General features: G+C 38.6%; 1 protein-coding gene and 1 pseudogene across 2 annotated transcripts in view; one reads left to right on the top strand and one right to left on the bottom strand.

The window, feature by feature from the left end:
* Positions 1-22,740, bottom strand: part of TMEM67 (transmembrane protein 67) — a 43,202-nt gene that overhangs the window by 1,601 nt on the left and 18,861 nt on the right. The window contains exons 12-26 of one of the 2 annotated variants that reach the window (XM_006209692.4): positions 21,040-21,196; positions 20,347-20,470; positions 18,953-19,058; positions 16,232-16,288; positions 15,117-15,215; positions 13,259-13,357; positions 12,922-13,008; positions 11,830-11,929; positions 11,596-11,735; positions 10,048-10,188; positions 5,557-5,637; positions 4,953-5,069; positions 1,876-1,992; positions 1,665-1,769; positions 1,012-1,114 (exon numbers count right to left, since the gene is read on the bottom strand). In XM_006209692.4, coding sequence (XP_006209754.1) covers positions 1,012-1,114; positions 1,665-1,769; positions 1,876-1,992; positions 4,953-5,069; positions 5,557-5,637; positions 10,048-10,188; positions 11,596-11,735; positions 11,830-11,929; positions 12,922-13,008; positions 13,259-13,357; positions 15,117-15,215; positions 16,232-16,288; positions 18,953-19,058; positions 20,347-20,470; positions 21,040-21,196 — 1,633 coding nt within the window. The remainder of the gene's footprint in view (positions 1-1,011; positions 1,115-1,664; positions 1,770-1,875; positions 1,993-4,952; positions 5,070-5,556; positions 5,638-10,047; positions 10,189-11,595; positions 11,736-11,829; positions 11,930-12,921; positions 13,009-13,258; positions 13,358-15,116; positions 15,216-16,231; positions 16,289-18,952; positions 19,059-20,346; positions 20,471-21,039; positions 21,197-22,740) is intronic. The other variant, XM_072949458.1, reaches the window with a different exon arrangement.
* On the top strand, positions 6,941-7,563 carry LOC116285583 (signal peptidase complex subunit 1 pseudogene; annotated as a pseudogene).

Below are 22,740 nucleotides of genomic sequence, written 5' to 3'. Positions count from 1 at the left end.
ATTTTAAATAAAATAAACTTGTGATAAAGTTCTGGTGATAAAGTTTGGATATTTAAAAACAGCACAATAGAATCTAGTTACTATAATACTTCATGGCTACTGTATGTCAGTTATAGGAGTTACATTTGAGACAAAGAGATTCTAACATCATCCAAGGTTCCCACCTCCTCTAGGTTCTACCTTCTGCACAAATGTCTTTGCCTGTCTTTCTTGGACCCTCCTGCTTGGCAACAGCAACTTATTTTTAAGACCCAGTTCAAACTTCAATGTGGCCTGTATGGCTTCACCCTGGGTCTGGTTAATTTTCTATGTTCCTTCCTGCACCCAGTGTAACCTGTGTCTGCACGGATTTCTATCCCAGCATCACTCCAGTCTCCCATCACTTCCATAGTCTACTAAACAAGATGCCCAAGGGAGGGACGGACCGCTGGTCTGTGCATCCCAGGACTGGAACAGCTTGTGGCACTCAATAACACACGGGTGAGTGACATCTGTTAGACCATTTCCACTCTTCCCAACCCACACAAGAGGTTACACCGGTCACACTGAAAGTGACATACACACTACCTTTTTACTGATGAAGTGCCAGCTTAGTCACTATTCCTGTCACAGATATTTGCAATTTTTAAGAATCTGGATAAAGTGAAACGTTAAATGTTAAAGCCAAATCGCAAACATTATTCTCTTTATGTGTTTCCTATGTATGCCGCCGAAGGAACGTTCCAATAAAAGCTAAACTTCACGTATTTGTTTTACTCTCTCCCATGTGTACGACTGATTTTAAAATTCAGCTCTTTTGCTTTCTTGTAGAAAAATTATCTTTTACATATTTGTTTCTTGCTACATGAATAATAAAATGGGACACAGAAAACTACTGTTAATTCCTTGAAATTAGCTAAAGTCATTAGGTTTTCTATATACATTTATAAAATCAAGACAATGACCACAAGAGCATTTTTTTTCAAACTTGGAAAATAATAATCAAGTTCAGCAAAGGCATTCAAAAGATACCATTGTAAAAGATGCTTTTTTCCACTGGTTCCATGAATTCCATTCCAAGAATTCTTTCAAGAAGCAATTTATCTTTTATAAAGTAGTCCATTTCCTTATGAACCTAAAACAAAAAGCAAAAGTCATTTCAAAAACAGCAGTGAAACAAAGCATCCCAATTTGTATAAAATCAGAAGGAGAGAAAAAGAAAAATGAACAGTACACAGAGGAAACCTGTTCTTCAAAAAGACAATTCACTGCACCGGGTTTTATAACAAAGTTCTCTCTGGGAACGTTTTAAAATTTAAATGCCCTTAGTAATATTTAGGGTTAGATATACTGAAAATCAATTTATAACAAGCTTTTCAGGAATAGAACCACGGTAAAACATGTTTCTATAATAAATAATATAACATTTTGGAAACTAACAAAATTCCAGTATTGCCATATTTTAAGGTAATCATCTTCTAAGAGACATGTAAAAAATCTCATTTTACTTTTATATACCTAACTCTAAGCCACAGTATTAATTTTTACAGCAAAAACAAACAAACAAAAACCCCACAAGGGTTCTAAGTCCACGGACTTGGTTTACTGAAGAAATAATTGACATTCCTGGTTAACTTTTAAAAAATTGCTGATTCTAGCTTCAAAATAAATGCTGACATACATACATGATCGATGAAAGAGCCAAGAAATTTATTCATAGTATGATATGCTTTTATACTCTGCTCAAAAGTACTTGCTGGTGAACTCAGCAGCCTCGCAGGGCCATTTCTCTGATGTGAAAAAGAGACAAGGATAAATGTAGCATGCCTTACATTCTTGGTATTTAAATAACATGAGATACTGACAAAATATACCTGAACTGAACTTTATACAAACCCTTGTTAGTGTCTCATGAATTCTGTCATAGTGTTGTCTCATCTGGCTAGAAATTGCAATCTGAAAAGTCTGACCATCTGTATTGGGTACCAAACCTCTCTGGCTACACAGATTTTCCTGGAAAGTTAAAAAAGTTTAAATTAAAATCAAGATTATGAAAACTGTGACTATCTGAAAAAGAAAATGCAATATTTAATATTATAAGATGCGGAAGCCAATTGAAATTGTCCTAGAACTATATTCGAGGACAAAGAGACTCTAATATTATCCAAAGTTCCCACCTGCCCCTCTAGGTTCCACTAATTTCTACTCTGTCATACCCCCTTGCAGGTCTTTATAGCATCTCCTTCACTCTGCCCTACTTTGAAGAAACCTCATACTAAGTTCACTGTATACGGACATTCCTAGTGTTCTTTATGATTAATTTACTGCTCTTCTAATGCATGCCAAAAAGTCTAGTCTTAGAACTAACTACTTTTATAAATGGTTTTTCTTGTTTTCTAAACACTTTAAAAACACTTCCTTAATTAATTCCAATAAAAAGGCAGCAATACTTGACCCAGTGGTTAATGTTATGGACCAGGTATCTATCTATTTCAAGTCTCTTTGGTGCGACTTGAATGCTGAGAACCACATACGGGTAACATTTTGCACTGCACCCCACCTGGCCAGCTCTCATAGATGCAGCAAGGTTCAGCTCAGGTATTCTTGCTTCCATCCTCTTGACTTTGCCTACTCTAGAGCTTAACATTCTTCTTCTTTGTCTAAACCTTATCTGCAGATAGAACAGTTGGTTTGCCACTTTCTACTTAAAAGCAGTCTATGTGTAGTGAACTTCTCTATTTAAAAATTTTTCCCCCAGATTGAAAAAACACACACTACTATAAAGAATTTATAAAATATGGAGAGATACAAAAAAGAAGAAAAAACCACCTATAATCTCAACAGCAAGAGATACAGGTACTTTAAGATAATTCATTTCCAGTCACTGTCTAGGTACATACATAAAGATGGCATAAGCTGGGATCACACTGATTTCTTTTGCACTTAGTGTTATATCCTGAGCAACTCTCCATACCATTCAATGTTCGATAAAACATGACTTTTAATGTCTACCTAAAGATGTCACTGTATAGGTAAACCAATTTACTTAATATTCTTATTTTTCCATATTTTTTCCCTTATAAATAACTCCCCTGAAGAAAATCCTGAATCTAATTATTCAAGTTGCTAATTATTTCCTTGAGTTAGATTCACAGAATTAGGGAGTCAAAGATACTGAACTCTTAAAAAGCTCTTGGTATACATATATCACCAAACGCTTTCCAGCAGGTTTGTAAAATTCACCCTGAGACCAGCAGTTTAATGGGTGCCCATTTCACCATGTCCTTGATGTTACTAAGTGTTAGTTTTTTTTTTTAAAGTTTGGTAATTTGAAGGGGGCAAAAATGTTATTTTTGCATTTATTTATTTCATGATTTATGAGCTGAGTAGTTTTAGAAGTTTATTAGTCTCTTCTGTTTATTTACATATTACAAAATTTTGTCATTTTTCCATTGAGGTTTTAACCTAGTGTTTGCTTATGGGTTTATATGACTTTCAATATCGTTATCAACATCTTTGCCATATTTACCACAAGAATTTTACCCTGTGTCTTTTATTTATATAATTGTTGGATATATAAATGTCCTACATTAATAAAGTAAAATTAGTAAATATTCCTTTTTTGATGCTTTCTATTTTTTATGCTTAGATTGTCACCTCTCAGTCTGAAATAGTGTTTTCTAAGTTTTTATAGTTTCATTTTTCAACACTCTAACTTTTCATTCCAGGTGTAATTTCTAATAGTTAACCAACTAATCCAGCTCAATCTATCAAATAAATTGTTCTTTTCTGAGATGTTGTTATCATGTATTAGATTCTTACAAGTCCTAGCTACAGTCCCTTAACCAACAAATCCCCTTGGTTTTTCCTCTTAAGCACATATTTTTCTTTTTAAATTTTCTTATGGAAGCTTTCTAATGTGTATAGTAGAGAGAACAGTAAACTGTCCATCACCCAACTTCAACAATCACTGGCATTTTACCAATTTTGTTTCATCTGTCCTCCCAACTTTCTTCTTTCTAAAAAACCCCCAGATACTAGGTCATTTCATCTGTAAATACTTCTTAAGTATTTGTAACCAGTAAGATCTTTTTTAAAGAATGCCATTTTCACACCTAATAAAATAAATCTTTCTTTAATGTAATTTAATATTTAGCCTATTGAATCTCCTAGATTTTTTCCAAAGATTTATTTTTTTATAGTTCATTTGTTTGAATCAGCATCCAAAGCCCACACATTGTATTCGACTGTTATTTTCTTTAATTTCTCTATCTCACCACCACCACCACCACCACCACCTCTCTTTTTCTTTCCGTGCCTTGGATTTGCTGGAGACACTATGTCATCTGTCCCGTAAGATATACCCCATCCTGGATCTGGCTAACCGCTTCCTGTGGTATCACTTATTGTCCCTCTATTCCCCTCTATTTCCTGTAAACTGGTGGTTCGATCTAGAAGCTTCATCATATTCGGCTTTAACTTTCTTAGGCAAGAATACCTCATGGGTGATATTCTGTACTTCCTTATGCATCGTAACAGGAAGTGCATAAAGGCAGTTTTCTTAATTGTTACTTATAGTAGGATTGAGCCAGTGTGTTCAGATTATGTCAACCTGATTCCTCATTAGAAAGTTCCCTGTCATCCTTCATTTATTTGTTTTAGCAAGCACTGATGATTGTGGCCTGTATGCATTAATCCATCAGTCATTACAAAATGGTGATTTTCTAACTTAGAATCCCTTTTACTGTCTATCTTCCATCAGGAGCAATTTCCTCATGAATTACTTGGTTTCTTTGAAATATAGTTCATAAAGGAACTGCAGGATGAAATTTGATTCATCCTCTTTCAATATTCAGGGTAATGAGTTGCTTTCCAAAGTAATCAATGAGGATCTAAAAGAATATTACAAATCCTAGATTAAGAGAACCCATCTCTAAACTGAAAAAACAAAAAGATGTAAAATACATTCATACCGCTTCTCTCTTAAGATTCATATTCATTTCTTCCATATTAGTGTCGGCGTGCCCGTGTACTGATCTACCATGGATGTAATACCCAAAACATTTGTGGGATAACAGAAACACTGATATCTATCAAAAGAGAAGGAGGAGCAATTAGCAACTCATCTGCAAAGCAATAAAAATTAAGTTTTTCTTAAAATTGCTTCCTTTCCCTGAAAATAATGAGCACTGAATTCTTGGAAAACATATAAAGAGGATAATAAGGTAATAAAGGATAATGAGGTTATTTACGAAAGTAGATGGAAAAGAAACTGAAGGCACTTCCACGGAAGGAAGAAACAGGGTTGATATATGAAAACCTTTCAGGGATTTTGGGCTGAGTCAACTATCTGGTAACAAGGAATTCATAATTAAGAAACTGCAAATAAAGAAGGAAAAATGAAGGCAGTAAATATTAGCCTGTAGCTCATTATAGCCGTCTCTGGAATTAACCACCAGTGGAAATTAGACTAAAAATCCAATCACAGCAAATCACTTTTAAAGCTTCTCTGAACATACTCATGACCTTTAAAAAGGGAAAAATAACAGTTGCAAGAGAAAGTCAGAAAGTACTTACATTACTCATGCAGCATAAATCAACAAACTGTCGAATTTTATCTTCTATAAATCTCTCATAAAAGACAACAAAGAACACGATCTGAAACATTAAGCCAAGTTCATGATTATTAGCTTTTAGGATTTAATTTGCTTTTATAGCCACAGTGTAGTATCTTAAGAAAAAAGTTCCAACCAAGAACACAGTGGCCAATAACGGTTCCTGTGGGATAAAATCCTACTTATCATTTCTGATTCTTCCATCAAAAGAATGTTTTGGAATGTGCTAAGATTCATTGAGGGGGCTTATTTTGAATTTAAAAACCTTTCCTGTGTCATTAAAATAAGACAGGACAAACACAGGGGGAGGAAGTAAGGGGCTTTAAAAACTGTAGGATAAACCAATGCATTAAATGGCCAGATCTACGTTTGGTTCTGTGGTTCTGCTTATCTCCTAAATTCCAAAATCCATTAGAAAAGCTGCTGTTTTTCAAATTAATCTTCTTTGATCAAGTAGCACTTGAAAAGCAGATGTTACGTATTCTGTTTCAGCTACAGATAAGGTGTTAAATATTCAAGTGGAATGGTTTCAAAGGTTTTCTTACATAGATTTAATAACAGTACTATAAAGGGAAGCTTTATAAATCAAAAGAGAAAAGTATACATTGTAGATCTTCTTAGATATGCTTCAGAGAAAGATAACATTTCCTTGCCACCCAGCGTAAAGCTGTCCCTGCTGTCCCCACTGCTAACTTCCACTCCCCTTCCCTCAACGTGCTCGCTATCTCATCTCCCCGCATCCACCCTGCAGAGCACTGGTCACAGTCTGTCCCTTCTTCTAGTTACCTCGTATCTGAGTTCAGTACAGAGCCTAGTACATAAGATGTTCTCAGATACGGGAGGGAATAAAGAAAGGAGTCTACAGCTGCTGAATGCTGAGAACACTTTCCTAAATATTCTGTGTACATATTTTAAAAACTCTTCTAAAGGACATGAAAAACAGTAACACTTGAAGTTTAAAAACTAAAGGCTACCACTTAAAAATTGAAGAAGCTGGGTTTAGAGAAATATAAGGAGTGAACAAGAAAGCCTAATATGAGAATCAAGAAGAGTTTGTAAAAACAGATAAACAACAAGTTTTTTCTGTATAGCAGAGGGAATTATATTCAGTATCTTGTAGTAACCCATGATGGAAAAGAATATAAAAATGAATATATGTATGACTGAAACACTATGCCATATAAAAAAAAAAGAAGAGTTTGTAGAGACAAATTTATGGGACTGTAACAGACTACAGGAACTCTTAAGGATACCTGAGGAACCAACACTGACAATCTGAGAATGTGACCGTGCAGAGAAATACTTCATCAAATGACAGAGTGAGAAACAAAGAACGAGGCTAGATGGTGACGCCCGAGATGGCCAGCTGTGTCCCAACAATCCTTCCCCCTTCTCCTTAGTGACAGGCCCCCCACCCCTTCTCTGAGAGGGAACACTGCTGCCCAGCTGAGAGATGCCAGTGCAGGAGGTGTGGCCATGTGACCAGGTTCTGGCAAAGGGGATGTGGAAGATACTTCTCAAAAGACTCGCAGAAGAGGAGAGGGTGAGCCGCATCGCACTCCCCCACTTGGCAGGCCCACCAATCTGCACGCAGGACCAGGCCTGGCCCCTTGGTCCCTGAGTTGGGGCCGCCCTTTCCCTGCGGGCCCCCTCCTGTCAGTCATGCCAGAGCATCTGGGCTCGCTGCCCACACAAGTGCATTACAGCGACCAGAGCTAGTTGATCAGACATTTCAGGGCATTATTCTTTTCTCTGCAATACTTGGATCCATCTGTGGGTATGTGGCTAAACAGCTCGGGTGGACTGTCTACAGGGTTAAGGCCAGATTTGCTTTTTTGTGTTTGCTGACACTTCCTCTATGGCTCATTATAGCCGGCACCCCCTCAAGCGGTCACCTGTTCAAGACTCCAGCACACAAGACAAGAAACCAGGGGAAAGAAAAATTAAGAGGCATGCTAACAGCAATTGACTGGGGTTTTCATGATTCAGCTTTAGTGCTGCCCCTGCTTTTGTTTCATGTGAGATGAGAAAAACTGTTTCATGTTTCGTACCTAAAACATCAGCTAAACACCACCTGTGCTAAGCTGTAGGTAGATTTTGTTCTCTTTATATTTTACTTCTCTTTGCTGGGTTTTGATTTATAAAAATTTTAGCCTTTCCCTTCATAATCTTCCTCCAAAATGGAGAACAGAAAATACAAGTGTGCAGTGTCTTGCGGGTCTACCAAATCATGAAGAATAATGCCTCATAAATGATAATATGACTTAACTATTAAAGTTTTGTAATTCATTATGCGTAGATAACCGTACACCAGAAAGTACCACAACACTGTACATCAACTATACTTCAATCAAAAAGAAAAACAAACAAACAAAAAATTCACAGTGGGAAAAAAAGAAGAGGAGAGGGGGGAGCCTTCTTCCCCGGCCGCCCCTGCAACTCCATCAGCCACTAAGGACTGTGAGGTGACCTCAGAGACGAAGTCCTGAGGGGCAGAGCAGAAACAAGCCTCTGGGCCTGACGGCAGCCCCCGTGCTGGCCTGCGCGGCCCCACACCGCTCTTCTCTCTCCTGTGGAGGGGAGACAACAGTCCCTCCATTTCAGCCACTGCTATTTGGCTCTTTGCTGTTGTTGAACTCAATCAAATATGAAAAGCTCCAGATGGTCTTCCTTTCAGTTCTCCACATCCAGGTAAATCTGATCTATCCACAAAAAGTTACATTGGTATGTGTACAAAATAAATATTTTCTTACTATTATACTGATGATAAACATCAAGCCCCACAGTACGGTGACAGCCAGTAGCCAGACTTATCACGGTGATCATTTTGAAACGTACAGAAACATCAAATCACTCTGCTGTGTTCCAGGAACTAATATCAAATCACTATGAAGGTCAGTTATACTCCAAAAAGATAGACAAATGAACAAACACTTAGAAAAAGCAATCAGTTTTCTGGTTACCAGAGGTGGATGCTGGAGGCAGAGGTGGGAGGAATTAGATGAAGGCAGTCTAAAGGCACACATTTCCAGTTATAAGATAAATAAGTACCAGAGATGTAATGCACAACATGATAAATATAACTAACTCTGCTGTATGTTATATGTGAAAGCTGTTAAGAGACTAAATCGTAAGAGTCCTCATCACAAGGTAAAAATATGTTTCTTTCTATTTCTTTAATTTTGTATCTATATGAGATGACAGATGTTCACTACACTTATCGTGGTAATCACTTCCCGGTGTTACACAAGTCAAACCATTATGCTGTACACCTTACACTTATACAGTGCTGCGTGTCAATTAGAGCTCAATAAAACTGGGAGAGAAAAAAAATCAAACCCCGTATCGTTTTAATCCTATCTTATTTCAAATTCTAATTTCTGTTTGTCTATCTTTCTGACTGTCAAAGTATCCCTCATTAGCTCTATCCTATAGCTTCAAGTTTGAACAAGTCTCACCAATCTAAAATAAATGCAAATTTAAAGTTCATTCTTAGGTTACAGGATGACACCTGGATTGAATTCTGTAGGAATTTCGGGATTTCAATCCCAAAAGATCTTTTAAAACAGGCTTTTAGGCAAATATTTGCTCGCCAGGTTACAGTAAGTTTTACCTGTTCTTTCTAGAGGTCTCATCTTCATTTGTTTATTTAAAAGTTAAAGAAATTTTAATCAAACTAAAAGGCTCTTTCCACTCATGGGAGTGTCTGTAAACAAGAGAAAGAAAATAGAAATGCAGATACTAGAGCTAAGCGCTTTAGCTGTTGCTTCTTTCTTTTCTTCCTTTCATTCTTTTTTTTAAACTTTAATAAGATAAGGGAAGCAAGCATAGAAAAGATCCTCTGCTAAAGCCATGGGACCTGAGAAGACATATTTTAGTTTCAGGTATTTCAATAAATATTTCCAAAAAAAATTCCAGAAGGAGCAACTGGCAATTTGAGTGAGATTTGATGATACATAAATAAATGTAAGCAAGTTGCATTTCAAAAAAGAAAAAAATATCAAGGGTGGCTTAGCAATTCCTAGCGTTACATATAAACTAAACAAGGAGCCCTTCCCATGACAGGAAAGCTGCAGACTCTGCGAGATCCTTCAGGCCCCACTGCTGATAAGAAATGAACTCTGGAATCAAATTCCAGTTCTGCCATTTTCTCACTGCATGACTTCAGGCAAATATTTAACCTTTCAATGCCTCAGCGTAAAATGAGGACACTAAAAGAACCTATCTCCGGGGGCTACTATAAACATTAAGTAAGTTGTAACACAGTTCTTTAACACAGAGCCTAGACTGTAACACTACGTAAGAATTAGCTATTAGCTAGTATTATTGTTGCTCTTGTTACCTTCTTTATGCTACAGAAATCAGGTTGTGGTCAATATTTGAGGATAACTGGCAGGTAAACAGAGTTGAAATATAGAGGGGTGACGCTGCTTGAAGTACAACCTGTTGTTACCTGCATAAGGGCAATGACTAGCCAAGCAGCAGCAGACACCGCGTATCTCAGAATACGGCTGTAAGGGGCTATGTAGCTAGACGGGCTTCTGGAGAGACTGGAGGATGAGTCCATTAATGCTAAGTTCTTGAATCCCACAACCTGAAATAAAAAGAAAAAAAAAACAATTTAAACAGACATGGATAAAGAAAACTCTAGTCTGAAAATGAAACACTACTCCCTACTCCTTACCTTGAAAAACTAAAATATACAAGTTTGTACAAATGGTAGAAAATCTAGATTAAAAATAATCATCCAGTATTTTAACTGCAAAGCATTCAATACAAATACTTAGCTATTTCATTTGGTATTCTCTTCAATACGACTAAAGGCCAAATGCAACCTTATTATTACACATACTGACAAAGCTCAAAAATTCCTGTCAAAAGAATAAAGCTTTCTTCAGTAAACTACCAATGAATAACCAGCACTTCATGAGTTTTTAACATATGCCAAGCCCTGCACAAAATACTTCTTATACTTTAAAACAGTATTTTCCAAAATGTCTTTTGAGGAAGATACATTCTTTGATAAAAGAAAGCCATGGTTAAATGAGTTTAGTCTGTATATCACACGCACCTCCATGCCTTCCACCCTCGTAGGATAAAAGCTCTGGGAAGTTTTACGGCAAAGGAAGCCACACAACTTCACTGAATCAAGTGTTTTCCAAACTTAACCTGACTAAACAACTTTCTTCTCATGCAGCACCTTTTAAAGCTTTAAGCAGCTAATTCTTGAGAAAACCTGTTACTCATATATTTCCTGTATTTCAGTCTCATATGCAGTACTGAATACTTCCTCTGATAATTCTACCCAGATCCATGAAATAACTGTAAAGGGATCATCAGCATGTACCCATTCAGTGTCTCTTGTCCAGCTGGCGCCCCAGCTCTTGACACAGAACACAGTTCATGGTAGGTGTTCAATGATAATTTGTTAGAAAATTCCAACCTTTTATTGGTGGGTCTAATACAGGAGTGAGAGTATGTATGAATCATGAGAGGGGGTCCTTCCTGAAACACAGATACCTGGGCTCACCTCAGGGCCACCGAATCAAACCTAACCTCTAGGTGTGAGGTGCGGGGAGGCATAGGTATTTTGCAAAAGCTCCCCAGGGGAGTCTGCTACAAACCAGTGGTTCAAAAGCCACTCCTTACCTAGAGTAGTCAAATTTAAAGAGACAGAAAGTAGAATGGTGGTCGCCAGGGGCTGTGGAGAGGGGAGGAGAGGGACTTGCTGTTTAATGGGCAAACAGTTTCAGTTTTGTAAGATGGAAAGAGTTCTGGGGATTGGCTGCACAACAATGGGAATGTACTTAACAGCGCTGAACTGCACGCTTCAAAATGGTTAAGATGGTAAATTTCACGTTATGTGTATTTTTTAACGGCTTGATAACCATATGTTAACTTTTAGAGAACTCTTCCACTGATATGAAAACTCAGCTGGAATTATATTAAATGACCATGTAAGAGATACTCATAAGTTGCATACAATTACATCGGTTTATACCTCCAAAAAGAAGAGGACAGTAAGTACTTGAAAGAGTGGGTTAATCTTTCTCACAGTCTGAATTTCGTTCCATTCATTTGCTACAAAATATGTTCTCCATATGCTGACAGGAACGGTAGCACTCCGGACGCCACCCTCACCTGGTTGGGGAGACAAAGTGAGTAAAACAGTTTCGCCTTCTCTGCTCTACAAGGGTGGCAAAAGACTCTTGGTACAAACGGTTATTTGCATTACCTTCAACAGCTTTAAGAACCTTTCCTTTGGGCCGCTCCCAATCGATAAAGAATATGTCTATGGTAATCTGGGAGATGAGCTTATGCAAAAATTGCAGAGCCTGAGAATGACAAGCAAAACACCTGAAAGTATCTGCATCAAGCCTGCTTATGAAATCAACACTGACTCTTTAAGAAACAAACATACTGTGATCACAAGAATGTGTAACTTTCACAAGTGATGAAGGTGCACAGCATGAGGGGAGCACCAGAAGTAACACGGAATCATCACATTCACAGAATGTTTACACACACATTAATCCGCCTTCCCTTCTGCCTCTCATCAAAATAGGGATACGAAAGGGGACGTACCACCTCCTCCTCACACAGGGATCTTGCATAACTGACTCTTCCTCAAGGTTCCCCAAAGTGTATTTCGTTCTCTAGATCAAGCAACTTCTTTATAAGTAAAGGCATTTTCAACTGTAATTTGCTTATACTAATTAAAGTTTTAAAATGCTCTCACTTTTTTCCCCTCTATTTCTGGCACTGAGATTTCAGATTAAAAAAATATTTTTCATTTACAGAATATGTTTAAATGAAGGCATCTTCCTAGTAGGTGCATTATTGCTCAAACAAAGGATAAAAATCTAAGTATGGGGTGATGCCTGTCTTCATGGAGCTCACAATCAGTGGGAACAGCAGACCCTTAATAACCCAACAAGTGGGATGAGACCTACCCCAGAGGCATGTAAAGAGCTTCCCGTCCACGCAGAGGACAATGAAGCAGGGGGCGGGGCTGCCACAGGACGAGGGGGAAAGGAACATGGAGGCAGAGGGAACAAATGTTAAGAGTTCAGCACTTTATCCACTTTAATTGGTTCCTTTTACTCTCAATTAACAGATTAAATTAAAAATTATTTAAGGTGGATTTTTAGAATGAGATGTCTCTCACAAATAAAAGGAGACTTCCTAGTAAAATAGAATAATTAATGCATTCCTCCAAAATTAAACTAAATTGTACACCGAAGAATTTGAAAGCAATGTCATTTTAAAGACTTACACGTTTATTAGCAGGTCTTTTAAATTCAGTAACCTGTGCTCTGAAACTTACCTTCAGAGCAAAAGCACATCCCACGAAAGTAACAAAACGTTCTTCCTGGGCCGGCACTGGTAGCAAAACAGAGACAGACTTCTGTGCCTGTGATAAAAGTATGCCCTTAAATATGACAACACGAGGTGTTAACTAAACACAATGTGTTAACTGAAAGAAAGCATAAAAGAAGGTGGTGATGCACTCAGTCAACACAGCACACTCAGAGAATGGCGAGTTTAGGACTTGCCTCAACGTTCTTGATCAGAAATACCGTCAATAAAAGCAGTTCCTTTATAAAGACCGCTGACCAGTCACTCAGGTATTGGCATTTAGGCTGAATTCAGAAGTCACTTACTTTGAAGAAAATAAGCCAGTAAAGACCTGTCCCCACGGTGATGATAAAGAAAACATTGGCCAGGTCGCCAGCATAGTACACCAAGAACTTCACAACTGTCTGCAATTTAAAGAGAGAATTAAGCTGTTACAGACTCAGTCTATTTATACTATTACTTTAAAAAACACTGTCTGCTCAGTTTCTCAAGCTTGAAGCCTTCGTTCACGTGTCCGTGGATCAGCAAGAAAGACCAGCTGCGGCCACTTCCCAGGTGTCTTTTGGGTCCTAACGTTTTGATTTATTCTCAACAGCCTGTCTTCTTCAACACTTTTCATCTTTCACCATCCAAGAAATTCAGAACTGCTTCCTGCTTCCTAATTCTCTTCTAGTCCGGACCCCTTCTCCTCAGGCTATCCTCCATACTACCACCAGAGCTGGCTCTCTAAGATGTAAATTAAACTGTGTCCCTCTCCTTCTTGAATATGTAGTTGACTCCTCACTAAAGTATAGACTCCTGACCCACAAGGCCCCTCACAACCTAGACCAAAATTAAATTTTCAGCCTCATGTGCCAGTTCCAACCACTCACTGAATAATTAACCACTCCACACTTTCATCCCAAATGTTTTGGGGAATGAAATGGGCATTGTTTCATCAAATACTCTTCCCTTCTCTCTGGCAAACTCTCGGGAGCTCTGAGGGCAGAGACCACGCCTGCCTTTGCTCAGCAACACCCCCCCCCCACCCGGCAGAGGGCCCGGCGCTCGGGGAGCAGCCCTCAGGGACTGTTTGTGGAGCGCAGATAACCCGCTTACAGTCCACTCCTCTGGGAAGCCTCTCCTGACTCTGCTGAACAGTGACTCGAGCCCTGCTCCTCTTGGCACACTGGCTTTGGAGTCAGGAAGACATTCCAGCCAAATAAGTTCATCACATTGCCTTTCTCACGTTCTTAATCAGCTAAATAGAAATACCACCTAAGACTTAGTTGCTATAAAAATGAAATGAATAGGAAATTTTTTTAACCTCTGCCACAATTTCATCATGTATAAAATGAGAGTGATAATAACACCTAATTTCACAGAGCTATTGTGGGGACTAAATGAATTTTACATGTAAAGTTTAGAAAGCTTTTAAGCTTTTATCTAAATGACAGATAAAAATAAAAGAAAAACAAAAATATAAAAACAGATTAAATGAAGTGAAACTATGAAGTTAATAGAATAAAACATGGGAGAATTTCTTTCTGATCTTGAGATAGGGGAGGCTTTCCCGAACAAATCCTAAAAGCACACGCCGTAATAGGAAAGCCTATTCAGATGTGACAGCATCAAAACCAAGAGCTTCTGTTAAACAAAGGAACACACAGATAAAATAACAGGTGGGTCACCCTCGGAGAGGAAACTTCAACGTCAAAAACCAAAAGGGGATTCGTATTGAGAAAATAAAAAGAACTCCTTTAAATAAATAAAATACAAAAAATTTGCTTAAATAAACAAGAAAAACTGGAAACTTAACAGAAAAGTGGGCAAAGAATATAAAGAGGAAGTTCACAGAAGGGGAAACATGATTAATAAAGCATAGGAAGAGTAATCAGAGAAATAAAAATTAAATCAACAGTCACACCACTCTTCCCACCAGATTGGCAAAAATGGAAAGGCTGGGAGGACAGCAAGCGCTGGCGAGGACGTGGGGAAATAAGACCAGCACTGCTGTGGTGCGGACTGGCCCACAGCAGTGTGGGGGCGAGCACACCCCTCTCCTAGTTGCACGCCCCAGAGAACCCAAGGCAACTTTTTACTCACCCTCTGGTTGTGTCTTATTACAAGGATATAAAACAATCAAAAGACAAAAATATACTTAAAAAATTCCTGAGATCATACCTGCAAATCAATCATGGGACTGCCAACGCGCCTCTTCCACCCCGCTGTCTTCAAAAGAGATGATAAAACCGCTAGTCCACCCAACACACCCAAAGCAATCTAAAGGGAACAAAGAACATTTTGGAGTTCATGTTAATTTCCCTCATCAGTGTTCAGATACTGTAAACAGAAAGGAAATACTCAAAAAACGGTGGTGGAAGGCATGCTAAAAGGACATAGAAGCCAAACTGAAGGAGCTCCCAATGGCCAAATCTGGGAAAATTTGCGCAAGAAAGTAGATAGTAATGAATCAAAATTGCTAGGATAAATAAATATTCATGATTTAAATAAACAATTGAATAAATAAACCAATGTGGACAAAGGGATAGCTCCTCCTTACAGTTAACAAACGTAGAAGAAATGACAGAAATACAAAATCACCATCAGACAAATATCACCATAGTACTTTTTATCAGCAAGAATTATCAATGGATGCTTTCTAATTAGAGGGCAAAAGAATAACGAGAAGTAGGATGCATAATCTCAAGTAACTTCCCACAATAAACTTAGTAATTGTAAGTGGAAAAATACAGTGGACAACTCTGCACACACCATCTTAGCCACATGATCAAAGGTGACATCAGCGTTACTAAGTCATGCTGACACCAAGTATCTTCTAATATGAGTCACTGAGAAAGGGACCACATCTTTCCTGTGGCATTTGTGCTAAAACCACATCTAATCATGGGAAAGTATCAGATAACCCCAACTGAGGGCCAAAATACTAGAGTTAGAGTCAGTCGTGAAAGACATAGAACGACTGAGGAACTGTCACAGATCTAAGGGGACCAGAAGCCATCTGCGACCCTGGATTGGGTCCTGAAACAGAAAAAGGACGGTGAAAACTCTGTAAAACCCAAAGAGTGTTCAGATTAGTTCTAGGAGGACATGACTATTAATTCCCTGATTATCATCACTGTTCTACGGTCATGTAAGACGTTCACGTTAGGGAAGGCTGGCTGATGGATATATAGCAAATCTCTTTTATTTCGACAACTTCCCTGTACATGTAAAACTTTTTTTTTAAAAAAATTAAAAAATATACTGTAAATATTAACAGGTCAAAATAAACTCACATCTGTCTGGACGTGTGCTTCACCTTGATCCATTTCATATCTGACTGAGAAAGAAACCTGATATTTGAAAGAAAGCAAATTAGCCATAATGAAATTAAATGACACAAACCTACTTTTACTATAAGAATACATTTGTAGCTGGATTTTATGATAAATGCCATACTTTTAAATTATCAGTATTACTAGAGTTGACCTTTATTTATACATAAATGGATACACTTTGGGGAATTATTCATGTTGCTTTAAACGTCCCTTTGAACACATATTAAAGAAAGAGGGGTTCATCAGGAGCTAGGTTAGGTTAGCTAGGTTAACAGCAGTCAAGCCAAACCAATCATACATCTTTTTCTGATAGGTTTCTGTAACTGAAGAATGTGACTGATATTATGTACCAAGAATTAGCAAATGGGTAAACAGTCACACCTTACGGAGGCAGAGTAACAACAGTTTTAGGGACACGACTGTATTGAGACAGGAGGAAGAGAAACCAGTAAAGGGTTAAGAGAAGCAGGGGCATGAGATGTAGGAGAGGAAAGACACCTAAGTCTTCCCAAGGTCACAGAACAGGGGGTTTTAAGAAGCACGAGGTCAACAGTGTAGTCAAATGTTGTACAGCTCAACCCCTTAAATAACTCAGGGGTTTGGGGTGCTGAGCCCCAGGAGCTGAAAATCCAGACAGAACTTTACAGTTGGCTCTCCACATCTGTGATTCAACCAACTTCGCACAGCGCTGCGGAATGTATTTAGTTAAAAAATCCACGTCTAAGCGGACCAGTGCTGCTCAAACCCGTGTTGTTCCAGAGTCAACTGTGTAAATGTCAAGTTAAAGAAATAAAGCCAGTGAATGTGGAATTCATTGCTGAAGTCATGAAAGAGGTTTTCAGGGAAGCAAAATGGCAAGAGCCAGACTGCAAATGATGGAAGAGGAGATGGCTGGGAAGTCAAGGCAAGACGCAGGACAGCAAGCGGAAGAGCTGGCAGAACTGAGGGGAGATTTTATTGTTTGGTTGTTTTCGCTCGTTTTTAAGATGGGACAACCCGAAGGGCGTTATAAGCAAAGGAAGGGGCCGGCAGAGAAGCTGCCTGAAGAGCGGGTTGGGGGTGAGACAGGATATTGGAGAAGTACCCTCAGTAAGTACAGGCTGAAGATTCGCTTAACAAAGGGTGAGGGGTCCTTATTTCTTAGAAATAAGAACAAGAGCCGGAAGAGATAAGGAACACAGGTCCTGAAGTATTAAAGGGAAATCTGAGGGAATTCATACTGGATGGTTTTGAGCTGCTCAGCACAATAGGAAAGGCAGGTTATTTGTGACTGGTAGAGAGCAGAGATAGAGCTGGATGCTTAAAATTAATATAGAGCTTTTGCAATAGCTGTCATGAGAAATTAAGAAATGGTAAAAGAACTGTACATTCTGCAACTAGAATGAATTTGAGGTGGGCTTCATCTGTATAGTTTTATGATTCAACTCTTTTTCTATCATTTTCCAATTCGTCAAGACTTTTAGTTTGGAATATTTTGGACAAGAAAAATATTTAAAGAGTTCACCCAGAAGTGTTTTATATTAAAATAAATATACCCTTGGTTACTCAAGAACGATCATTTCAAGAATATTTAAACCAGGCAGTCTTCTGTTGTTACTAAATGTGTTTCTGGATTTTCTTCTCTCACTACAGAGGATACAAGTTCAGGCAACAGGAACTAACTTTAACATCAATCCAGGCAATACAAATGAGGATGCGAAATCTTTCAGGGAAAAATTACGTTATGTGACATTTTCTGCTTAACGAAAGCCAGAATCCAACAGTAGCTGAATACAAGTCCAAGGAGAATAGAGAGGCCAAAGCACTGGCTGAAGAACCAGAACAGCAAAATTCAGAAAAGTAAAGTAGAAATTAAAAGCTATTAGTGAGTCTTGGAGGTAAGTGAGGAACACTGACTCTGGCAATTCTCATGTTTCTGGGGAGAGAAGGGAGCAAGGAAAAAGCATAGGAGGATTAGCCCTGGTTTTATCTTAAGCCTCTCATTTACCCCTCCTCAAAGCAGGATGCTTCAGCTGCCTGGGGGGGCCGTCTGTGAATGGTTCAGCCTTTCCCAGGTTCATTCTTTTTGGTGTAGCCTGTTTTCAGCATGTATATGGTCCTGCTTCCATATACAGGCCCTTCCAGGCAGAGGAGGACTTCAGTTTCGTGGTTCAGTTTAGTTGAGTCGGGGAAACAGTCAGAAGACTAATTAGCTGCAGGTCCAAACCATGTTCTCTAGCTCCTTTAGCGCTATTAGTTATAAAGCTTATAGTAATCTGCCTGTTGAAGTGTGTCTCCATCAAGTGGGCAAGGCGGGCGAGAAGACGGACACTCATGCCCACTTAGTTGGAGTTCCTGTTTAGTTGGGCAAGGAGACAAAAGCTTAACAGAAGGCAGATGACCACAGAGGAGGGGAACAGACACTGCATGACTCACTGCACCCCAGGGTCCTGAACAGGGATGCCCAGGCGCTGGTGGCACTGTCTACTCCAACACTTCATTCTTGTTTTTTTACACTCAGAATCCGTAAGAACTCACCTCTTACCATTGTTGGTTAAAAAAAAAAAATTAAGTCCTGACTACATAAAGTGCAGTGTTTATTTAAAACTTTAAAAAGGACTAATTGTCCTTTGACCATAACGCAAACTGTATCAGTATTATATGAACACACAGAGGGGCACTGATCAGGGCGGGACTCACCTCCACAGACTGGCTGGTGGGGTCTCTGACGTCAACGTCACTATAGGCAATGGTAATTAGGGGAGGGTAGATGTTTCCATTCTTTGTGTTGGGTACAAGGTGGATGCTGTTGAAAAGAAAATTCATTTCTAGTTATAAATACATCTAGGCCCTTAAACAGACATTAAACTCATCGTTTTTTTCTGAATTTGATATGGATAGTCTTGGTGATCCAGAACCAACCGGTTACTAAAAACCAGGGAAGGTCAGACATAAACCAATGGTAACAAGGCAGGCTATCTGAAGTGGTCAAAATTTTGTATTAAAATATATCCTTTGAGACAAATTAGAAACTTTTCTTTTTCTAGATCCTATGAAGTTTACAAATGAAGTCACTGAAGTAATGTGAACCACTTTTGGGGACTACTCAAAAGAGGTGTTACATGAAGCCTAGAGAAAGACAAATACTAGCCTGGTTTTCAAAAAAGGTGAATTCTTAACAAAATAAGATGTGCCATATCTAGTACTGCTTACAGCACATAGTGGGGTACATTTTGCTGAATTCAATGCATTAGTAATGTACACTTTGTCAGCTCACAAAGGGCAAGTGCCAAGCCCAGTGGCCAGCATGGTTTCAGCAAGATCAGGTCAGGCCTGATTAGTTTCAATTTTGTTTTCACTAGGGTTAGATGCTACATTAGAAGACTGAGGGGATGCTGAAAACAGTACTGTTGGATTTCAGCAAGGTATGTGACAAGGCTTCTGTCTACTGCCTATCTCAAAAGATTATTATGAAAATCAAAACGAAAAGACAGTGAAAAAATAACGCCTGTTTGAGCACCAGAAAGATGATGGTGTTGACTTGCATCAGTGTATTCAAGGGGCACATCATAAAATACTGGAGTGGGAACACCAATGAAGGTCTTAGAGACAGGATTCTCATACTGCAAAAGACACACGAGGGCTGCCGGGCCCTAAGGTAGGGTCATCAGTAAGTGTCCTGGAAGAGGGAGGCGTTGGTAACAGACGAGGGCCAACACGGAAGAGCAGCTGTTAAAGGCGAGGAAGCCAGAGGAGGCCTGCCTGCTGCGATGGCCCAGCTGGCTCTTTCTAACACACCCATTACAGCCCAAGATCTCCCCCTTCCATCTCCACCGTTCTAATTCAGCAGGTCTAGAGTGGGGCCTAAATGTGAATTTTGGCAAAACTCCTCGAGCTCTTCTGACATAACTCTCCCCTCAGCTCCTCCCCTCTAGTAACATACACCAACCTACACGGACAGCTAAGGACACAGTGTATCAGCCCAGTTCGGGGGCTCTTACTGTTTTCATCTGATGATTACTCGTAAACACTTTTACTACAACATTTTCCCACATACTCCAAGCCTCATTTGGTACACCTGGATGTCTGTTTACCTCAGTGATATTTGGGTAGCAACTCGAACTAATCTTGGCTGACTTTCTAAGTCATTTTCTCGTCCACTTAGTGCGTCCACCAAGAAAATGCGCCGAGTCAGAAGCCACTTGCCAGAGCTACTGTCTTTTATCATTAAAAAAAAAAAAAAAGATGGTATTTAAAAAAATACCTTCAATTGTTCAAGATGGCTCTCAAGAAGTTTACTGAACAAATTTAAAACATAAAATTAGTACATTTTGTTTTAGGTAAAATGGTTCCAAAAACAGCTACTGCTGTAAGAAATACCTGGCAATAGCCTCCCCCACCTCACTTGAATGTCTTCTGATTGTTTGGACTTACCAGTTTGGAAGGATTTTCCTGGCAAATTATCTAAATAAAAGGATTTTACAAGAAACACCAAAAATAATAAGACGCTAATTTGTCCAAAAAGCAGCTCAAGGACAGCTTTAAGAAGCCCCGATTTGACAGTTCTACTAATTTTTCTCACAATACATTTTTAGCAATCATACAATTTCTTAACTATAAGTCTGACACATTCAGCAAAAATTTCTAAATATGACAGCAACCTTACTGTTTTACTTTTTGGCATGCTATATAAAACCTTATAACCTATGGCTTATTAAATTATTATGTTGGTTGACTTATTTATTGGTTTCACCTCAGAGCAAGAGTAGTGTGAATGGATGTCTTACCTTGGTTCACAAATATTTTATTGTGCTGAAGGTTTAAGTTTAACACAGGCACGGCCCAAATATATCGGTGTTGATTTTCACCAGTATATTCAAGGTACACATCATAAAATACAGGGGTGGGAAAGTCAGTTAAGAGCTTAGAGATAGGAATCTCACACTGAAAAGTAAATAAATAAATAAATAAATAAATAAATAAATAAATAAATAAAAAAGTATCCCAATTGAAAATGTAAAGATTTAAGAGTGTTTTTAATTATAAAATATCTTCAAGCTATCTTGTTTATATGCATTTCCATGTGCCTTTCAAAACACGCATACTATAAATATGATCTGTTTATAAGGGGAAAAAAACCCAGCAGTAAAGAACCGCTTGGGTCTTGTCCTGCAACCCAGCTGGAGAGGGGATGCATTCATTCTCAACAGTAAGTACAACACAGTGAAGAGGTTTAAAAACGCTTATCCTACAGGCTGAGGCCCTAATTCTTCCTCGTGGGGGGCAGCACCGTTTATGATATCGCTCCCCTTAACAGAGCTGGGCTTGTCTCCCACTGCGTCCTGCCTGTCTCTGGCCCTTTCACACTCACCTGCTTGCAGACTGTAAACATGCTCTGCTACTGCATCTGTCTCTCTGACACTGCAAATGTTGCTTCTGCCTGACCTTCCCCTTCGCCACTGTGCTTGCCTGGCAAACTCACATTCACTGTACAAGCCCAGGTATCACTCTGTGAAGCCCTTCTGTGTTCCCCCACGAACTGCTGATGACCCTTCTTTGTACCAACATGGTACCTTGTTCACACCTACAGAGCAACACATCACATTCTTTGCAATCTTTTGTGTTACATGGTTGTTTTCTCTACTAGGCTGTGAACTATTTGAGAGGCAACCAGAGGAAAAACTATGGTTTTTAAGCCTAATTGAACATTTACTTGATGCAAGACCTTGAGTAAGTTACATAATCTTACTGAGCACCATTTTTTAATCTGTAAAACACAAATAATATGTATTTCACATAAGTTATTTCATGGATCAGATGAGATAAAAATGATAAAATGCTGAGCACACGGCAGTGGACATTTAACAAGTGTTGATTCTCCTGGCCCAAGGTAGACACACAATAACATTTTTTTTAATAATGCATAAGACAATTCTGATAATAAAAGAAAATTCACATTCATGATAGAAAATTTGGAAAAAAAAAAGAAAATGCATGCAATCCCACTAGCCAGAGATACACACAGTTACAAATGTTTATCCTCCAATCTGTTTTCCATGATGGTCTTTTTCATTGTGGTTTTAACAAAACTGGGATCACAGAAAAATTTGTTCTGTGCTGTGTGTACATGCATTTTATCAATAAGTATTTTTGTAGACTAGCGAATTTCTTTCAAATGTTTAATGACTCATAGTATTCCTTTGTACCATACTATAGTTTTAATATGCCTTAACGAAGGAAGGAAGGTCAGGGAGAGAGGGAGGGAAGTATGGAGGGAGAGAAAAGGAAGCATTACAATTTGTTACTGGAGGGTAGAGGGAGCAGGCAGTAAAGGCACTTCATTAGTCACTAAAAATAAAGTAATATTTTTACCTTATTCTAAAATGCTCAGAGGTAGACATTATTTTTAAGATCTATATGCCCAGAAGCAAACAGTTGATTATAATATTTAAAACTCTATAGATGACAAGATACTTTTTTCATGCTGA

This window comes from Vicugna pacos, chromosome 25 (assembly GCF_048564905.1).
Source record: "Vicugna pacos chromosome 25, VicPac4, whole genome shotgun sequence".
NCBI lineage: Eukaryota > Metazoa > Chordata > Mammalia > Artiodactyla > Camelidae > Vicugna > Vicugna pacos.
This window is presented reverse-complemented; position numbering and strand designations above follow the sequence as displayed.